Source organism: Liolophura sinensis, chromosome 9 (assembly GCF_032854445.1).
Source record: "Liolophura sinensis isolate JHLJ2023 chromosome 9, CUHK_Ljap_v2, whole genome shotgun sequence".
Taxonomy (NCBI): domain Eukaryota; kingdom Metazoa; phylum Mollusca; class Polyplacophora; order Chitonida; family Chitonidae; genus Liolophura; species Liolophura sinensis.
In genome coordinates, this window is record NC_088303.1 from 33,886,886 (window position 1) to 33,900,101 (window position 13,216).

Consider the following 13,216-nt stretch of genomic DNA (forward strand, 5'->3'; position numbering starts at 1 on the left):
CCTATAAGCGAAATATTCTTGAGCAAGGTGAAAACACCAATCAAACAAAAGAAATAAATCACTGTGTATAAAGATTCATTACTTTTAACTGTAACAAACAAACGATATTTGGTAATGATCAGCTTACTGTATTAAATAAATCACTTTTGACATGTACAGTTGTTTAAACCAACATATTAAGGGTATATGAAAACGAACACAGGGGTGTTCTGAAATGAGAAAGAAGGGGCTATTCTGGCTAAGAAGACTCGTAGAACTTGGGTAGCTGGTCTCCGGTGAGTGTCACACGTTCCACGCCGTCTTTCGTGATTGCAGCCAGTCTGATGATGCCACCTGATGAGCCATCACGATTGATTGCCAATGAAATAGCTGCAAATACAAAGTAAATAAAATCAGTTATGCACCAAGTTATAACACTGACTGTCTGACGAGAATTGCAGGCCATTCATGCCATTAGAGAAGACTGAGGCTGCATCATACGGGGGTTGTTGACTATCCAAGACTAGAAGCATTTATCTGGCCACTGAAGTGAAAATTTATTTATGATTGAAAGACTTTTTGATTGTTGTTTTAATAATGTAGAATTTTCACTTATACAATGATGGTCAGCTGAGGAAACAAAAGAGTGCTTGAAGTAAACCGTCAACCTCTGGTAAGTTCCTGCTGTCAGTCACTCATTAACTTGCCTGGACAAAATACAGGTATGGCTTATGCTGTAACCAGAGTGTCTGTTTCCCTAATAACAGGTAAAACACTGTTGGACAAAATGTTAGGGGTGCTATCTTTAAAGTTCTGCTCGTATTGAGCTCAGGGTTTGCACACGAGGGGGATATTCCAACATCGGTTCGCAATGTAAAAATTAAATACCGTAAATTTCTGAATTCCTGACTTCGTGCATTGTGTTTTAAAATCAATGTTAAAAAAAATGTTAGTGGCGGTATTTCAAAATGCACTGTGTAACTTCCTCGCTTGGCATTCAGCATGAAGGGGTTAGTGCAATGACTGGTTGACCCGTATCAGTATAATGGCTCGGGCGGGGCGGCTTACTTGCCCTCGGTAAGTCGTCTCGGTGAAGCAGCACTAAATAAAAGAGCGGTGGAAATCCGTCCTGCAACAAGGAGGCACATTACACGTACATGCACCCTAAGGATTCCTTCATCGTCATATGACTGAAAAATTGTTGAGTACGACGTTGAACCCCAAGCACTCACTCGCTCACTCACTCACTCAAAATGCACTGCTTGTATTGAGCTCAGGGTTTGCACACATGTAGAACAGAATAACGTGAGGGGGATATTTCATGACTGGTTGGATGTGTGCAATCCATATTACCGTAAATCACCAAATTCCTGACTCAGTGTATTGTGTATTAGAATCCAAGTTAAACCAAATCTTAGGTGTGGTATCTAAAAAGTACATCATGTATTGGCCTGCACATAGGGCACAATGGCACAATGGGGATGTTGCATCACTGATGCTCTGTGCCCATATTAATTACTGCAAAATTACCAAATTCACAATTTCAGTACTTAATGTATTGAGCTGAAGTTTTGCACTCATGTGTCTACTACAGGCAAGCTCTTTGTCTGCCTTGCTAATAAATCCAAGTTGTCCCCAAGATGTGGAGAAATCTACAAACTCCCTGTCCAAAACTGAAGCACACCTTACCCAGTGACCTGAAAAACATTAATGATATAAATACAGTCAAAGAGTAAACAGCAAGAGAGAGAGAGAGAGAGAGAGAGAGTCTGAAAACATCCTACCATTAGCTGTGAACTTCAAACAGGTGTCTTTGTCCATGCCCTCTTTGAAATTGGAATCTACATAACCATATAGGTACGAGCTACCCGATCCTCCAATGGCGAACGGCTGCCGTACAATCATTCCTCCTATAGGTATGGAATATACCTACAAAGCAAACACAAGCAGAGAAAATGCCTGAGTTCTGCCTGGTGAAGTACTTTTTCTCTTCTTCCCTTCCTTCAGGGTTCAAAATGTCTGAAGTATTACTACCATGTATTTCATTCCTTGTAACGTCAAGAAGAAAAATAGGCAAAACAAACAAAAAAAACAAAAGTATATACAGTATAATTAATCTATATTGGGGATTTATTTATTTATCTGATTGTTGTGTTATGTCTTACTCCAGAATACTTCACTAATACCACAAAGGCCAGCAATATGGTGGGAGAAATCTACGACCAGCTGGCAGACCTTCCCCTTTGGGATTGCCGAGGAAGTGAGCATGACGTGGACTTCACTCAAGAAATCGCATTGGTGAGAAGCTCCAGAATCCTTGCGATGTGCTAGCACCCTAACCACTCGACTACGGAGGCCTCTATGTCACAGGGAAAGGCTCTATTGTGATTGTGTTGTGCAGTCATAAATAGTCTTGACTTCAAATTAATGCCACAATTTTGGGCGTCTCCTGGCCACATGGTTAGTGTGCCATCAAAGCACAGTTACTCAGTGGCCTCTCACCAATGTAGCCACAGTGAGTTCAAGTCTCACTCATCCAGGTCTGGAAGCAACCTGCGGATGGCTGTGGGTTTCCTCCGGGCTCAGGCTTGTTTCCTCCGACCATAATGCTGGCCACTGCTGTCGTATAAGTGAAACATTCTTGATTATGGCATAAAAGACCAATCAAATTAATATATAAATATGGCCACAAGTGAACACCCTCTAAAGTGATCTGTAAACAACTTTGTACCTGTCCCCCTTCTTTCTTGTCCCAGCCCCCCACAATGATCCCCGCTGTCAGACTGTCCCTGTAGTTGTAGCAGAGATCCTGGAATACATGAGCTGCTGTTTTCACCAGAGGTTCCTCCCCCATCTCCATCCTGAAACAACAACAACAACACTATGTACACGTTTAACTGCTGTTTGATTTATTTATTTATTTATTTATTTGGCACCTTATTATCCACGTAACTGTACATATCAAATGATAATATGTAGTAAATGACAACTGTCCAATATGAGACCAAATTTGACACTTGCAACAAAGTGATGTTGCTGCCTGAATGGCTTTCCCTCTGCGACATCATGACGTCACAATGGGGTAGCTGTAGATTTTCCTCTCCCAGAAGCTGGCGCTAGTACGAGTTAGGACTTGCACGTCAAACGTCTTTTGTTGCTCTATGCAAAACATGTTGCGTTCTGCGGTTTCATCTGTGACATATTTGGTCAACCCACTGTGACGTCGTGCCGTCCCACTTCAGACTTCTGCTGGTATCCCAATATGTTCACAGAGTAAGGAATGAAAAGAAACATGTTGATGAGATGGGGTAGTCTTGACTTCTAGCGCCTGACATTTCACGAAAATGAAGAATCTGCAAACTTTGCTAGACAGATGTTTGTCATTTTTGTCTTATTTTTAATTCCAAGTCTTAAGTACCAGGACTTGTGCTTACAGAGCTAATGACTGACCACTTGAGCCGGTTCTCTCTAAAGAGCTAGACGGAGACCATGTGGCGTGTGGCTTACTTGAGGAATCCCATATGATAGGTGACGATGTCCGCCACAGCCTGTGTGTCCGCTGCTGACCCAGACCTACAGCAGTAGATGTAGTCTGACACGCGTGTCAACTTATCCGTCACACGGTTAGCAATGTAGGCACTGAAACAAAGGTGCATGGAATTCACATTTGGAACTTCAACAAATTAAATGCTTCTCTTTTTTTTTTTTTTAAGTTTTTTTTTTTAATCCACACAGTAAATGAGCTTATATTCTGTAAGACGGCCTGGAATTTGGAAATCGCATGATCGCCCTGGTGTAGGTGAAAACAAAATGCCCACCCCATGCTGAAGCACAGGGGAAAAGGCCCATGTTTCCCAGTCCCTCAGCGATCAGCAAGCTCTTCCAAGAAACATCACATAAGCTCTACACAAATACCCAGACTATCTGGAAAGCTGAAAATTATGCAAGTTCAACGAATACATTATCGCTGACAGCAATTCAAAAATAGCCATTTTCCTATGCCATAACATGAGGAACACATTTTCTGTTGCTGTCTGTTACTAGGGAGATCACATGTTCTCTAGCTTTCAGGCCGTCTTACAGAATGTGTAGTCCATCGAGTCAGACTCTCTTTAATACACAGCATATATTCCTCTGTTGTCCACCAAGAAAATTTCACCTGAACTTTATGTCTCAAGCCCATCCTAATCTTTGGTATACACTAAATCCATTAGTTATCCAGATTTTAAAAATGCAAAAATCTCCGAAGGAAAATTTCCACCAATAAAATAATAATTCAATTGTTGAAACTTCTGCACATATAGAAGAGACATGTGCCATGTGCCATGTTTCATACTCAAACTTCAGGTACGTTAAAGGCTGGCTGTTCACAAATTTCTTCCAGCAAAACTTTTCTTTCCGAACTTATTTTGTTTCTTGCTTTTATTTTTTCCTGGCATTCAAATATAAATTGGTTTTAGACCAGTCAACACGTACATACCCATCTTCACTTAATCAAGCTAGCGATGTCGGACTTCATCTACCTTGATTAATTGAACCATTAACTCTTCAATGCCCACCTTTAGTTACTGACACTGACAGGAGTTCAAAATAGCATAGGATGTGGCTGTAGTGTGATGTATTTGTATGGAATGAATTTATTTCACACTAAACGTACAATTGCTTGCGCAAACAGTAACTCCTTGCACATCAATGTGTTAAGTCTTATCATTTGGAAGCAAAATAGGCTTGATGGAAATTAGTGACGAAACAACAACAACAACATAGGCTACATTCAATGTATAAATACTAATTTATTTTTCATTATTTCTTTGAGTGGTGTTTTACACTGTACTCAAGAATACTTCACTTATTTGAGAGCGACCAGTAATATGGTGGGAGGAATCTGGGCAGAAACCCATGACCATCCACAGGTTGCCGTGCCGGCATGCTAACCACCTCAGTTATGGAGGCCACTTCCATATCACTTAGTAAGGGCTCTAATTTACAGGCAAGTTAAACTTTCCTATTGGATGGGACGGGAAGAAAGGCCGAGCTCTAAATACTGAGCAAAGTCTGGCATGATGGCTTAGATAATACATGTGTCATCATCCTAGTCAGTCTGTGAAGTGAAACAGAATATAATAATAATAATAATAATATATGTATATATGTGCTGTATTTCACATTGAGTTTGGTGTAAAAAAAAAAAAAAAAAAAAAAAAAAAGCATGTTCAGAAGCATATACAGGCCCTTAAATGACACTTCTGATACCAACACTTTCTGATAAAAAATTAATCAAACTTCTGAGTGGCACAATTATGTGAGTGAATCAATCAGAATCAAGCCAAACATGTCGCTTAAAAAAGCTAAACTTTAAGTGAAATACAGTTTGTACAACTACACGGATCATTTATTCATTCATGTACAAACAGAGCGAATGCAGATATTGTACAAACATTTTTAAACGAAGCACTTAAAGTTACTCACCCTGTTGTTGTCCTAGAATCTGCACCAATAACAACTCCATCAGCAAACTCTATTGCAGCAATAGTTGTCTACAAGGAAAAAATGATTAATATCGGAAACCTGACCAAGAGAGCATTTTCTGAGCGTACCACATCTTGGGCCTACCACCTTGTTCACGCTGTGGAATGTTATCAACCGGGCCATCCATAAAAGTTAGTTAGTTAATGATAACCTGACAAATTCGTTAAAAAAAGGAGACCTACTCTAAAATTCTGATTGGGCTGTTTTGTTGCAGCCACACAACAGCCCATACTCCTGTGTAATGCTTATCAGTTTTTAGTTATTTTCTTCTAATCCCTGTCTGTTTACTGCTGATGCCCAAACTGGTATGTTCGTTTCATTTTTCCATCCTCCCAGGCTTACTAGATCCGACGTTACAGGAAATATTATCAAAATATACTTTGTTTGATTGATTGAATATTTCACTAACATGTACACAGCTGGGGTCTGCATTATATTTGGCAGAAACCAGGTTCAAGGAAAGACATGACCATCTGCATGTTGCTGTCAGATCTTCCCTAGTACAACTGGAGAGGAAGACAGCATGGACTAGAATTCACAGCTATCACAATGGTGAGAGGCTCTTGGGTCATTATGCTGCGGTAGCACACTAAACACCAGGCCACAGAGGCCCCAAAGATCTTATAAGAGGTCTGAAAGTACTGAAGGTACACTGAGTGCACCCTGCTCATGACATAAACACAAGGGACATTCACAAGTATAGAACTTGTACTGGCACATATGCATGCGTAGGGTTTTATGTTTTACTTCACATTTTTTCAGTCATATGACAACATTATTCAGCATGTATGTAAATACAACTATTGAGGTTGGTATACAATTTTCTACATTGGGTGGTTGCCAGTGCTAGTCCGAATTTTCTCACTACAACTTGCAGCAGATATTGTGATAAACATGACAGCATGCTGCAGTTCTAGTCAGAAGTTGCTCCATTTAAAAGAATTAAGATGTTGCGGGGAGACGTAAATTTTACATCGAGCAACAGAAAGTCTTGAGAAATTACAGTGAAAAACAGCCCCAAATGTGTCGGAATGACTGTAAGGAACATTTAACACTTCACATGCGCATTAAAACTTCCCTAGCGTAAATTGTTGTCAATCGAGTGGTCAATATAATCAACTAAACTGTTACGAGTCTTTCTGAACCAAAAGCGACCCGTGACAAATTCAAAAATTCACAAATAAACTACATTTTCAGGCACAACACCCAGTATAGCTTCAGCAGTCTAGCACCATTTCGATCACCTGCAAGAACAAGGAGACTGACCTAAAGGCTGTGAGCTCATGAAATGACCCAGCCTCAATCTGATGGGTGACTAGATTTGCCATAATGACTGTTATAAGATATTATCTCCCTAGAATGACTTTAATATTTTCTGTGCTCACACTGAGCACATGACTGGTATGCGCAACTATCAAAATGAAATGGCAGTCACAGTGGGGGTAGTGTCTGAAACTGTAATTTATTTTGGGAATTGGTGCGGCTGCCATGGATCACTTTTGGACTCAGAACGGGTTAGTAGATTGTGGGGACCACTCGATTTACACTAGGGAAGTTTTAATGCGCGTATGAATATGTCGTAAATGTGCCTTCCCGTCATTCTGACACATTTGGGGTTGTATTCCACCGTAACTCTCGCTAGACTTTGTGTGCTCGATTTAAGAGTTACGTTACTCTGCAAATAATTAAACGTTATCAGAAGTAGCAACTGTTTTGAATGGAGCAACATCTGACTAGAACTACAGCATGCCGTAAGGCTTATCACAATATCTGCTTCAATTTCTAGTTGGAAAATTTGGACTATCCCACTGCATGAATTCTGGCTTTCCCCCTCCCTTTTTTTCGGCTACAAAGGGTCTGTTGCCGATCCACTTATACTTGCTATACACCCCAAATGGCACTTTGGGGGAAAATCGGACTGAGCAAGCCATATAACTGCCACTGGACAAGTGACAGAAGACTGTTCAGTATCTTCTGTTGTTGTTGTATTTTGAGAGAGTATATACCAAAATCGTCGTCATTACATTGTCATTCTCGCGATTCCAGCTCTCTACTTCGGCACTAGTAAATTAGTTATTTTCTACTCACCCCTGTTTCATGTTCAGCCGTCAGCCAGTCTGGAGTCAAGTCATCGGGTCGGTAAAATGATTGGAAATTTCTGCTCGTCATGCCCGTTACTGCCATGTTGATTTGTGTAGGTATGCTTTTGTTGATATTTTACCCGTGAGTCCAAGGACGTAAGTCCAGGTTTAGCCGCTGACTCCAGTGACGTCATGGGTAAGGGTAGCGAGAGGGGATCCACTGCAAACGTGTGAGCAACATAAAAAATGATGAACAATATTAATTTACTAAAATATTTTCATTTATTATTACTAATCATGATTTAGAGTACAATAATATAGCTCTAATATGATATATTAGTACATATTTTAAAAAAATTTTCTTCAACTTCCAGCAAGTCATTTAATTTCCACTTTACCCTCCTAACATTTTTGGTTTACTTCCAGAAAATAGTTTAGGTCCTAGGGTAAAACAATGCGCATGATTAGTAGAGGTTTTGTCTTCGCGGTTGGTTTAAAGCACATGTTACACGACCTGTTGTGGAGTGTCAGGGATTTTCAAAGTCTGACAGATGAACCTCAAACTTTACAGTTACTCGGTGCACCGTAATTTTGAAGTACACGTACATGTAATTTGGGACTATATAACAGTTATATTAGTCCCATATGTAACTGGTTTTCGAATAAATTGAATATCCTTGCCTTTACTGACAAACTGTCTCGTAAAATGAATGCGTGTAGGCTATGCATTGCACGCGCGAGTTATGACATACAAATGACAGAAAATGTGCACAATTGGGCTTGTTTTGAACACTAGGTTGTTGTCACATGGTAGAGTGACGCCATTTACAGAAAAATCTAATTTTCATTAGAAACGAAAGCCACCAACAAAGGCATCAACCTTGTGTGAACGGTTTATGTGAAAGACGGTAATGAGCGAAATTAAAAATAGAGCACCCATATAGTGAGGGCAAAAAAAAAAAAAAAAAAGATATTCTCAACTAAACATACAGCCCATTCCTTGACGAAATTTTCTAACAACCAGCATAATTAAAAGGGAGTGCCATCATATAAGTGAAGAATAAGTGAAGTATAGCATTAAGGAAGTCAGACACTGCTATAAGGGTTATAGGCTACTGATAACGCTGTGTATTTCCAAATCCTATCACCATTTAATCATGTGACTGTAATGAAGTCAAAATTTAAAACCACCTTACAATAGTTAGTTTTTGAAAATTTATTTATTTATTTATTTGTGTTTTACGCTGTACTCAAGAATATTTCACTTATACGATGACGGCCAGCATTATGGTGGGAGGAAACCGGGCACAGCCTGGGGGAAACCCACGACCATCTGCAGGTTGATGCCAGACCTTCTCACGTACTTTGAAAATTTAAGGTGATATTTTGATACAAACAGTGTATGTGTTAAGCTACCATTCATGGGGTGGCAAAAATGTGAATTTCTACAGCCCCAAAATAATTAAGCTCAAAACATTTCAAATTTTGAGGGCAGTTAGAAGAATTTGGCTTTTATAGTGGGATTCATTTGATCATTTATAGAAGGTGATTTGTTTTAAAGTCTACACATTTAATCGTATTCATTTGGTAAATTTGGTTTCAGAATATAAGCAGGACATTTGCAGAAAACTCAAAATGGTCCTAATGACACTCAATTGGAAGAAATGCTCAAGGATTCGAATTCTTTGCCTGTGATGCACTTGTGACATGATTCTGGTAAGTTTTTTTATACAGATTTCCGACAGATATAATCGAATTTGGAGATGATACGTTTTATGGAACTAATTAATAGGAAAGTAAGGTTTAGTGGTAATTCAGAATTCAGCTGCTGGCACACAAAGTTCAGGTTCAAATCCAACCTTGGGCAGTGTTTCTAGATTCCATGGCTGCCATTGTTGGCGGGATCTTGGTGACAGTTAAATATGGACAACAATGATAGTGTAGCTGTGGGTGTAATCTAACGTTTGTTTGAGATCTCTTAATTGCCTCCCTTTCCATCAAGAATTCGTGTAAGTCTATATTTACCCTGGTCACTTTCATTATTTCGTAATTTCAGTTTTTGCCAGAAATTTAATTGGAGTAGACTGTTAAATGAAGAACAGTAAAGAATTTTAAAATGATCACAGACTATTTTGATTGCTTTAATGCCATTCCAAATTATGGGAAACATTATGTAATATTGTGGTAATTTATGTTAGAAATGATTTCCATCCATTCACTATCAAGGTGAAATGTTAATCATGGATGAAAATATATATGAAACATACATCCCTCCTGCAGCTTCTTTCTACTACTTCTGCCTGAAGAGTTCACGAATCCCATATAGATGGCTATACTGTATTCCACTTACCTATAGTTTGGAACCCCATACTGTATTCCACTTACCTATAGTTTGGAACCCCATACTGTATTCCACTTACCTATAATTTGGAACCCCATACTGTATTCCACTTACCTATAATTTGGAACCCCACACTGTATTCCACTTACCTATAATTTGGGACCCCATACTGTATTTCACTTACCTATAGGTTGGAACCCCATACTGTATTCCACTTACCTATAGTTTGGAACCCCATACTGTATTTCACTTACCTATAGTTTGGAACCCCATACTGTATTTCACTTACCTATAGTTTGGAACCCCATACTGTATTTCACTTACCTATAGTTTGGAACCCCATACTGTATTTCACTTACCTATAATTTGGAACCCCATACTGTATTTCACTTACCTATAGGTTGGAACCCCATACTGTATTCCACTTACCTATAGTTTGGAACCCCATACTGTATTCCACTTACCTATAGTTTGGAACCCCATACTGTATTTCACTTACCTATAGTTTGGAACCCCATACTGTATTTCACTTACCTATAGTTTGGAACCCCATACTGTATTTCACTTACCTATAGTTTGGTATGTGAAAATGCTTTTTCAGAAATAAATGAAAGTTTTAAAGCGATTTTGTTCCAATACTTATGTCTTTCTGCTAAGAAATTAATCAAACTTCAGAAAAACAAAAAAAATCTCTTAAGCGACATAAATATGTATTTTAATATTAACAAGGATGAATCATTCAGAATCAAGCAACATGTGTCAGTTGTAAAATGCCAAACTACAGGCAAAATACAGTAAGTAAAATAATCCAGAATGACAAGTGAAAACAACTGTACCATTGTAAGCTGTAACATCTTGTTGTTGGAAGTGATTGTTATTTTAAAAAATGCTAAGCATTTTTAAATCCTTAGAAACAAATTTCTTGTTAAAATTACTTTAAATCCTTTGACTGAAAATGCCACACAGCAAACTTTCAAAAATATCTTACAAACAAAATGCTAATCGCTTTATACACTCAGAAGCAAATTTTTTCGTTGAACTGAAAATTGCATGTACTTTAAATCCTACAGAAAATGCCCCCAACCTTCAGACAAACAAAACCTTAACATGTTTTATGCAACTAACCTTTAGACGTGTCAGTCAGCTAGCCTAAAATTGATAAATGCCGTTTTGGTGTAAAAATAAAATATGAATAGAAATTTCTTTAAAATGGGCAGGAATCATTTACAGTGCAGTTGAATAGATTTGAAAAGATGAAAAAAAAATTTACACTTTATGTTTTATTGGCTGAATCTGATGCTTACTGCTTGAGTGATTATTGTCAAAATCTACATTTTCATTTTATTTCTACAATCCGTCTTGAAGCTGTCTGGAGTTTCATGAAAGTGCACCATTCATGATATCTTAATAAATTTTATCAGTGTGTAGTAAATTATACATGCCTCTGTATTAACATACATTTTTTGACATCTGGTATACTTGTACATGTATTATAATAGCTAAATATTAATTCTTTGAAATGTCAATATCTGTATCAGATGATAATTGGTTCATGTGAAAATATAAAGTGCATTTCAGCTAGTCTGAAAGTAAAAGTTTTTTGATTGTGGTGACCTGCCTTGAGTTTTTATTTCATTTTTTTTTCATTGTAAATACAAATTGTTTAATTACAGTGTAATACAGTTTTGCATTTAACATTTGTACATGGGATATTACAACTACAGCAAAAAGAACTCGTGAAGAATTTCTAAAAACAAAAGCTTTTGTGTAGGGTGATTTTTCAGTGTGGAGGTAGGGTTACTCCAGCATCTTTGTGCTCTACAGTTTAATGGTATAAGAAAGACTGTTTAACATTAAGCCAGTGGCAATATGTATATTATGTAATGAGCGTAATGACCAATGCGGTCATTGTGAGTTCAAGTCTAGCTCACACTGACTTTTCTCCAGCCGTTAGTGAGAAGGTCCGCCATCAACCTGAAAATGGTCATGGGTTTCGTCCGGGCTCTGCCCAGTTTCCTCCCACCATAATGCTGGCCGGCGTAGTATAAGCATAATATTCTGGAGTACGGTGTAAAACAGCAGTCAAATAAATAAATATATAATTATTGTGTACATTACGGTAAAGCCTCCCTCATGTTCTCTGCACAGAGAGCTGGTTTATCCATAGTCATCCCATGTTGTGGACAGATTACACAGTAGTAACAGTAGCACATGTAGCCACAGGGACTTTCATATCCCAGTTCAAACCTCTACAGTTTATAACACAACCCACAGAACTGTTATTATTTTCCTCTGCTGATGGTTTATTTCTCTCCTGGCAGAAACCAGAAAGATTTTGCTCAGCAGAGAAACAAAAGGAGGGGGAATTCAGTAAACAGTGAGGTCTGTTGGTTGAGAATGGGGGATTCTAGGAAATAGCTGGGGTAAAACTATCCTGTGTCAGAGACAAACAGTTCACTGTTATAGCCTAGGGAAACTGACTTCGCTCAACCACAGCCTCTACTGAATGAGGAGAGGTATCTATAAGAAACTGGTACGTGGGCAGGCCAAAACTTCACAAGTGAGTACATATCTATAAGGGCCTTGATACATATTCTACAGTTTCCTGTTTTGTGTTGTGCTTTACAAACCTAGTCTTGACCAGAAAGGGTACAGTTCATTTACTTTTATTGCTACTAGAAAACAGTTTGTTTATAGATCTGTGTTATGAGTTGATGGTGGAATACTCGTAGACAAATTTTAATTTCATTATTACCATGTATGATGTGACTCTCTGGTTTATGGGAAGAGAAAATGTTTAAATTAATACATAAATAAATTAAAGTTTTTAAACTCTATATCATAGACTCTATAACTCTATGTCACTATATCACCCCAGATTTTCAGTTGTAAGATTAAGATGTTGACATTCACTTGTCCGAGCAGCATGCAGACTGAGGGTTAAAATTTCATTCCCAGCGTTTACATGTAAATCTCTATATAGCCTTCTCAACACGCAGATAACATATAATAAATACAGTGATTAGGGACATGACCAATTAAAACCGACTGTTAATTATAGTGTTCTTAAAACTTGAACACAAACGGTGTGTTCATTATGAACTATTATGTTCCTGTGAAGTGGTGCCATGCTGTATCTCAGCTCAAGCGGCATGGTGAAGGCATAAAGGACAGGCTGTTCTATTTCCCTCCCTGTGCAGAATGTGAAACCCTATGTTGCGCATCATCCACAACCCCTGCTAATGTGGATGAAAAGTCACTTAGCAGAGACAGCTGCTTTCTTGGG

General features: G+C 38.4%; 1 protein-coding gene and 1 long non-coding RNA gene across 2 annotated transcripts in view; one reads left to right on the plus strand and one right to left on the minus strand.

Moving 5' to 3' along the window:
* Positions 1 to 113: 113 nt before the first annotated feature.
* Positions 114 to 7,703, minus strand: LOC135474786 (proteasome subunit beta type-6-like). The gene is made up of 6 exons (XM_064754383.1): positions 7,597 to 7,703; positions 5,449 to 5,516; positions 3,487 to 3,618; positions 2,711 to 2,840; positions 1,764 to 1,908; positions 114 to 369 (listed from the first exon to the last, which is right to left on the minus strand). The coding sequence occupies exons 1-6, from the start codon at positions 7,690 to 7,692 to the stop codon at positions 239 to 241; spliced, it is 702 nt and encodes a 233-aa protein (XP_064610453.1). The 5' UTR covers positions 7,693 to 7,703; the 3' UTR covers positions 114 to 238.
* A 1,477-nt stretch (positions 7,704 to 9,180) lies between these two features.
* The window catches only part of LOC135475945 (uncharacterized), a 62,315-nt gene continuing 58,279 nt past the window's right edge, over positions 9,181 to 13,216 (plus strand). Inside the window, exon 1 of the long non-coding RNA XR_010445079.1 lies at positions 9,181 to 9,305. This is a non-coding gene — a long non-coding RNA (uncharacterized LOC135475945). The remainder of the gene's footprint in view (positions 9,306 to 13,216) is intronic.

What these genes read in the sequence shown, in the direction of transcription:
- LOC135474786 (XM_064754383.1), bottom strand. Translation starts at nt 7,692, where the DNA reads ATGGCAGTAACGGGCATGACGAGCAGAAATTTCCAATCATTTTACCGA. An exon ending in TATCATATGGGATTCCTCAA is followed by an intron (nt 2,841 to 3,486) that starts GTAAGCCACACG and finishes TTGTTGTTTCAG; the next exon opens with GATGGAGATGGGGGAGGAAC. An exon ending in ACAAGAAAGAAGGGGGACAG is followed by an intron (nt 1,909 to 2,710) that starts GTACAAAGTTGT and finishes TTTGCTTTGTAG; the next exon opens with GTATATTCCATACCTATAGG.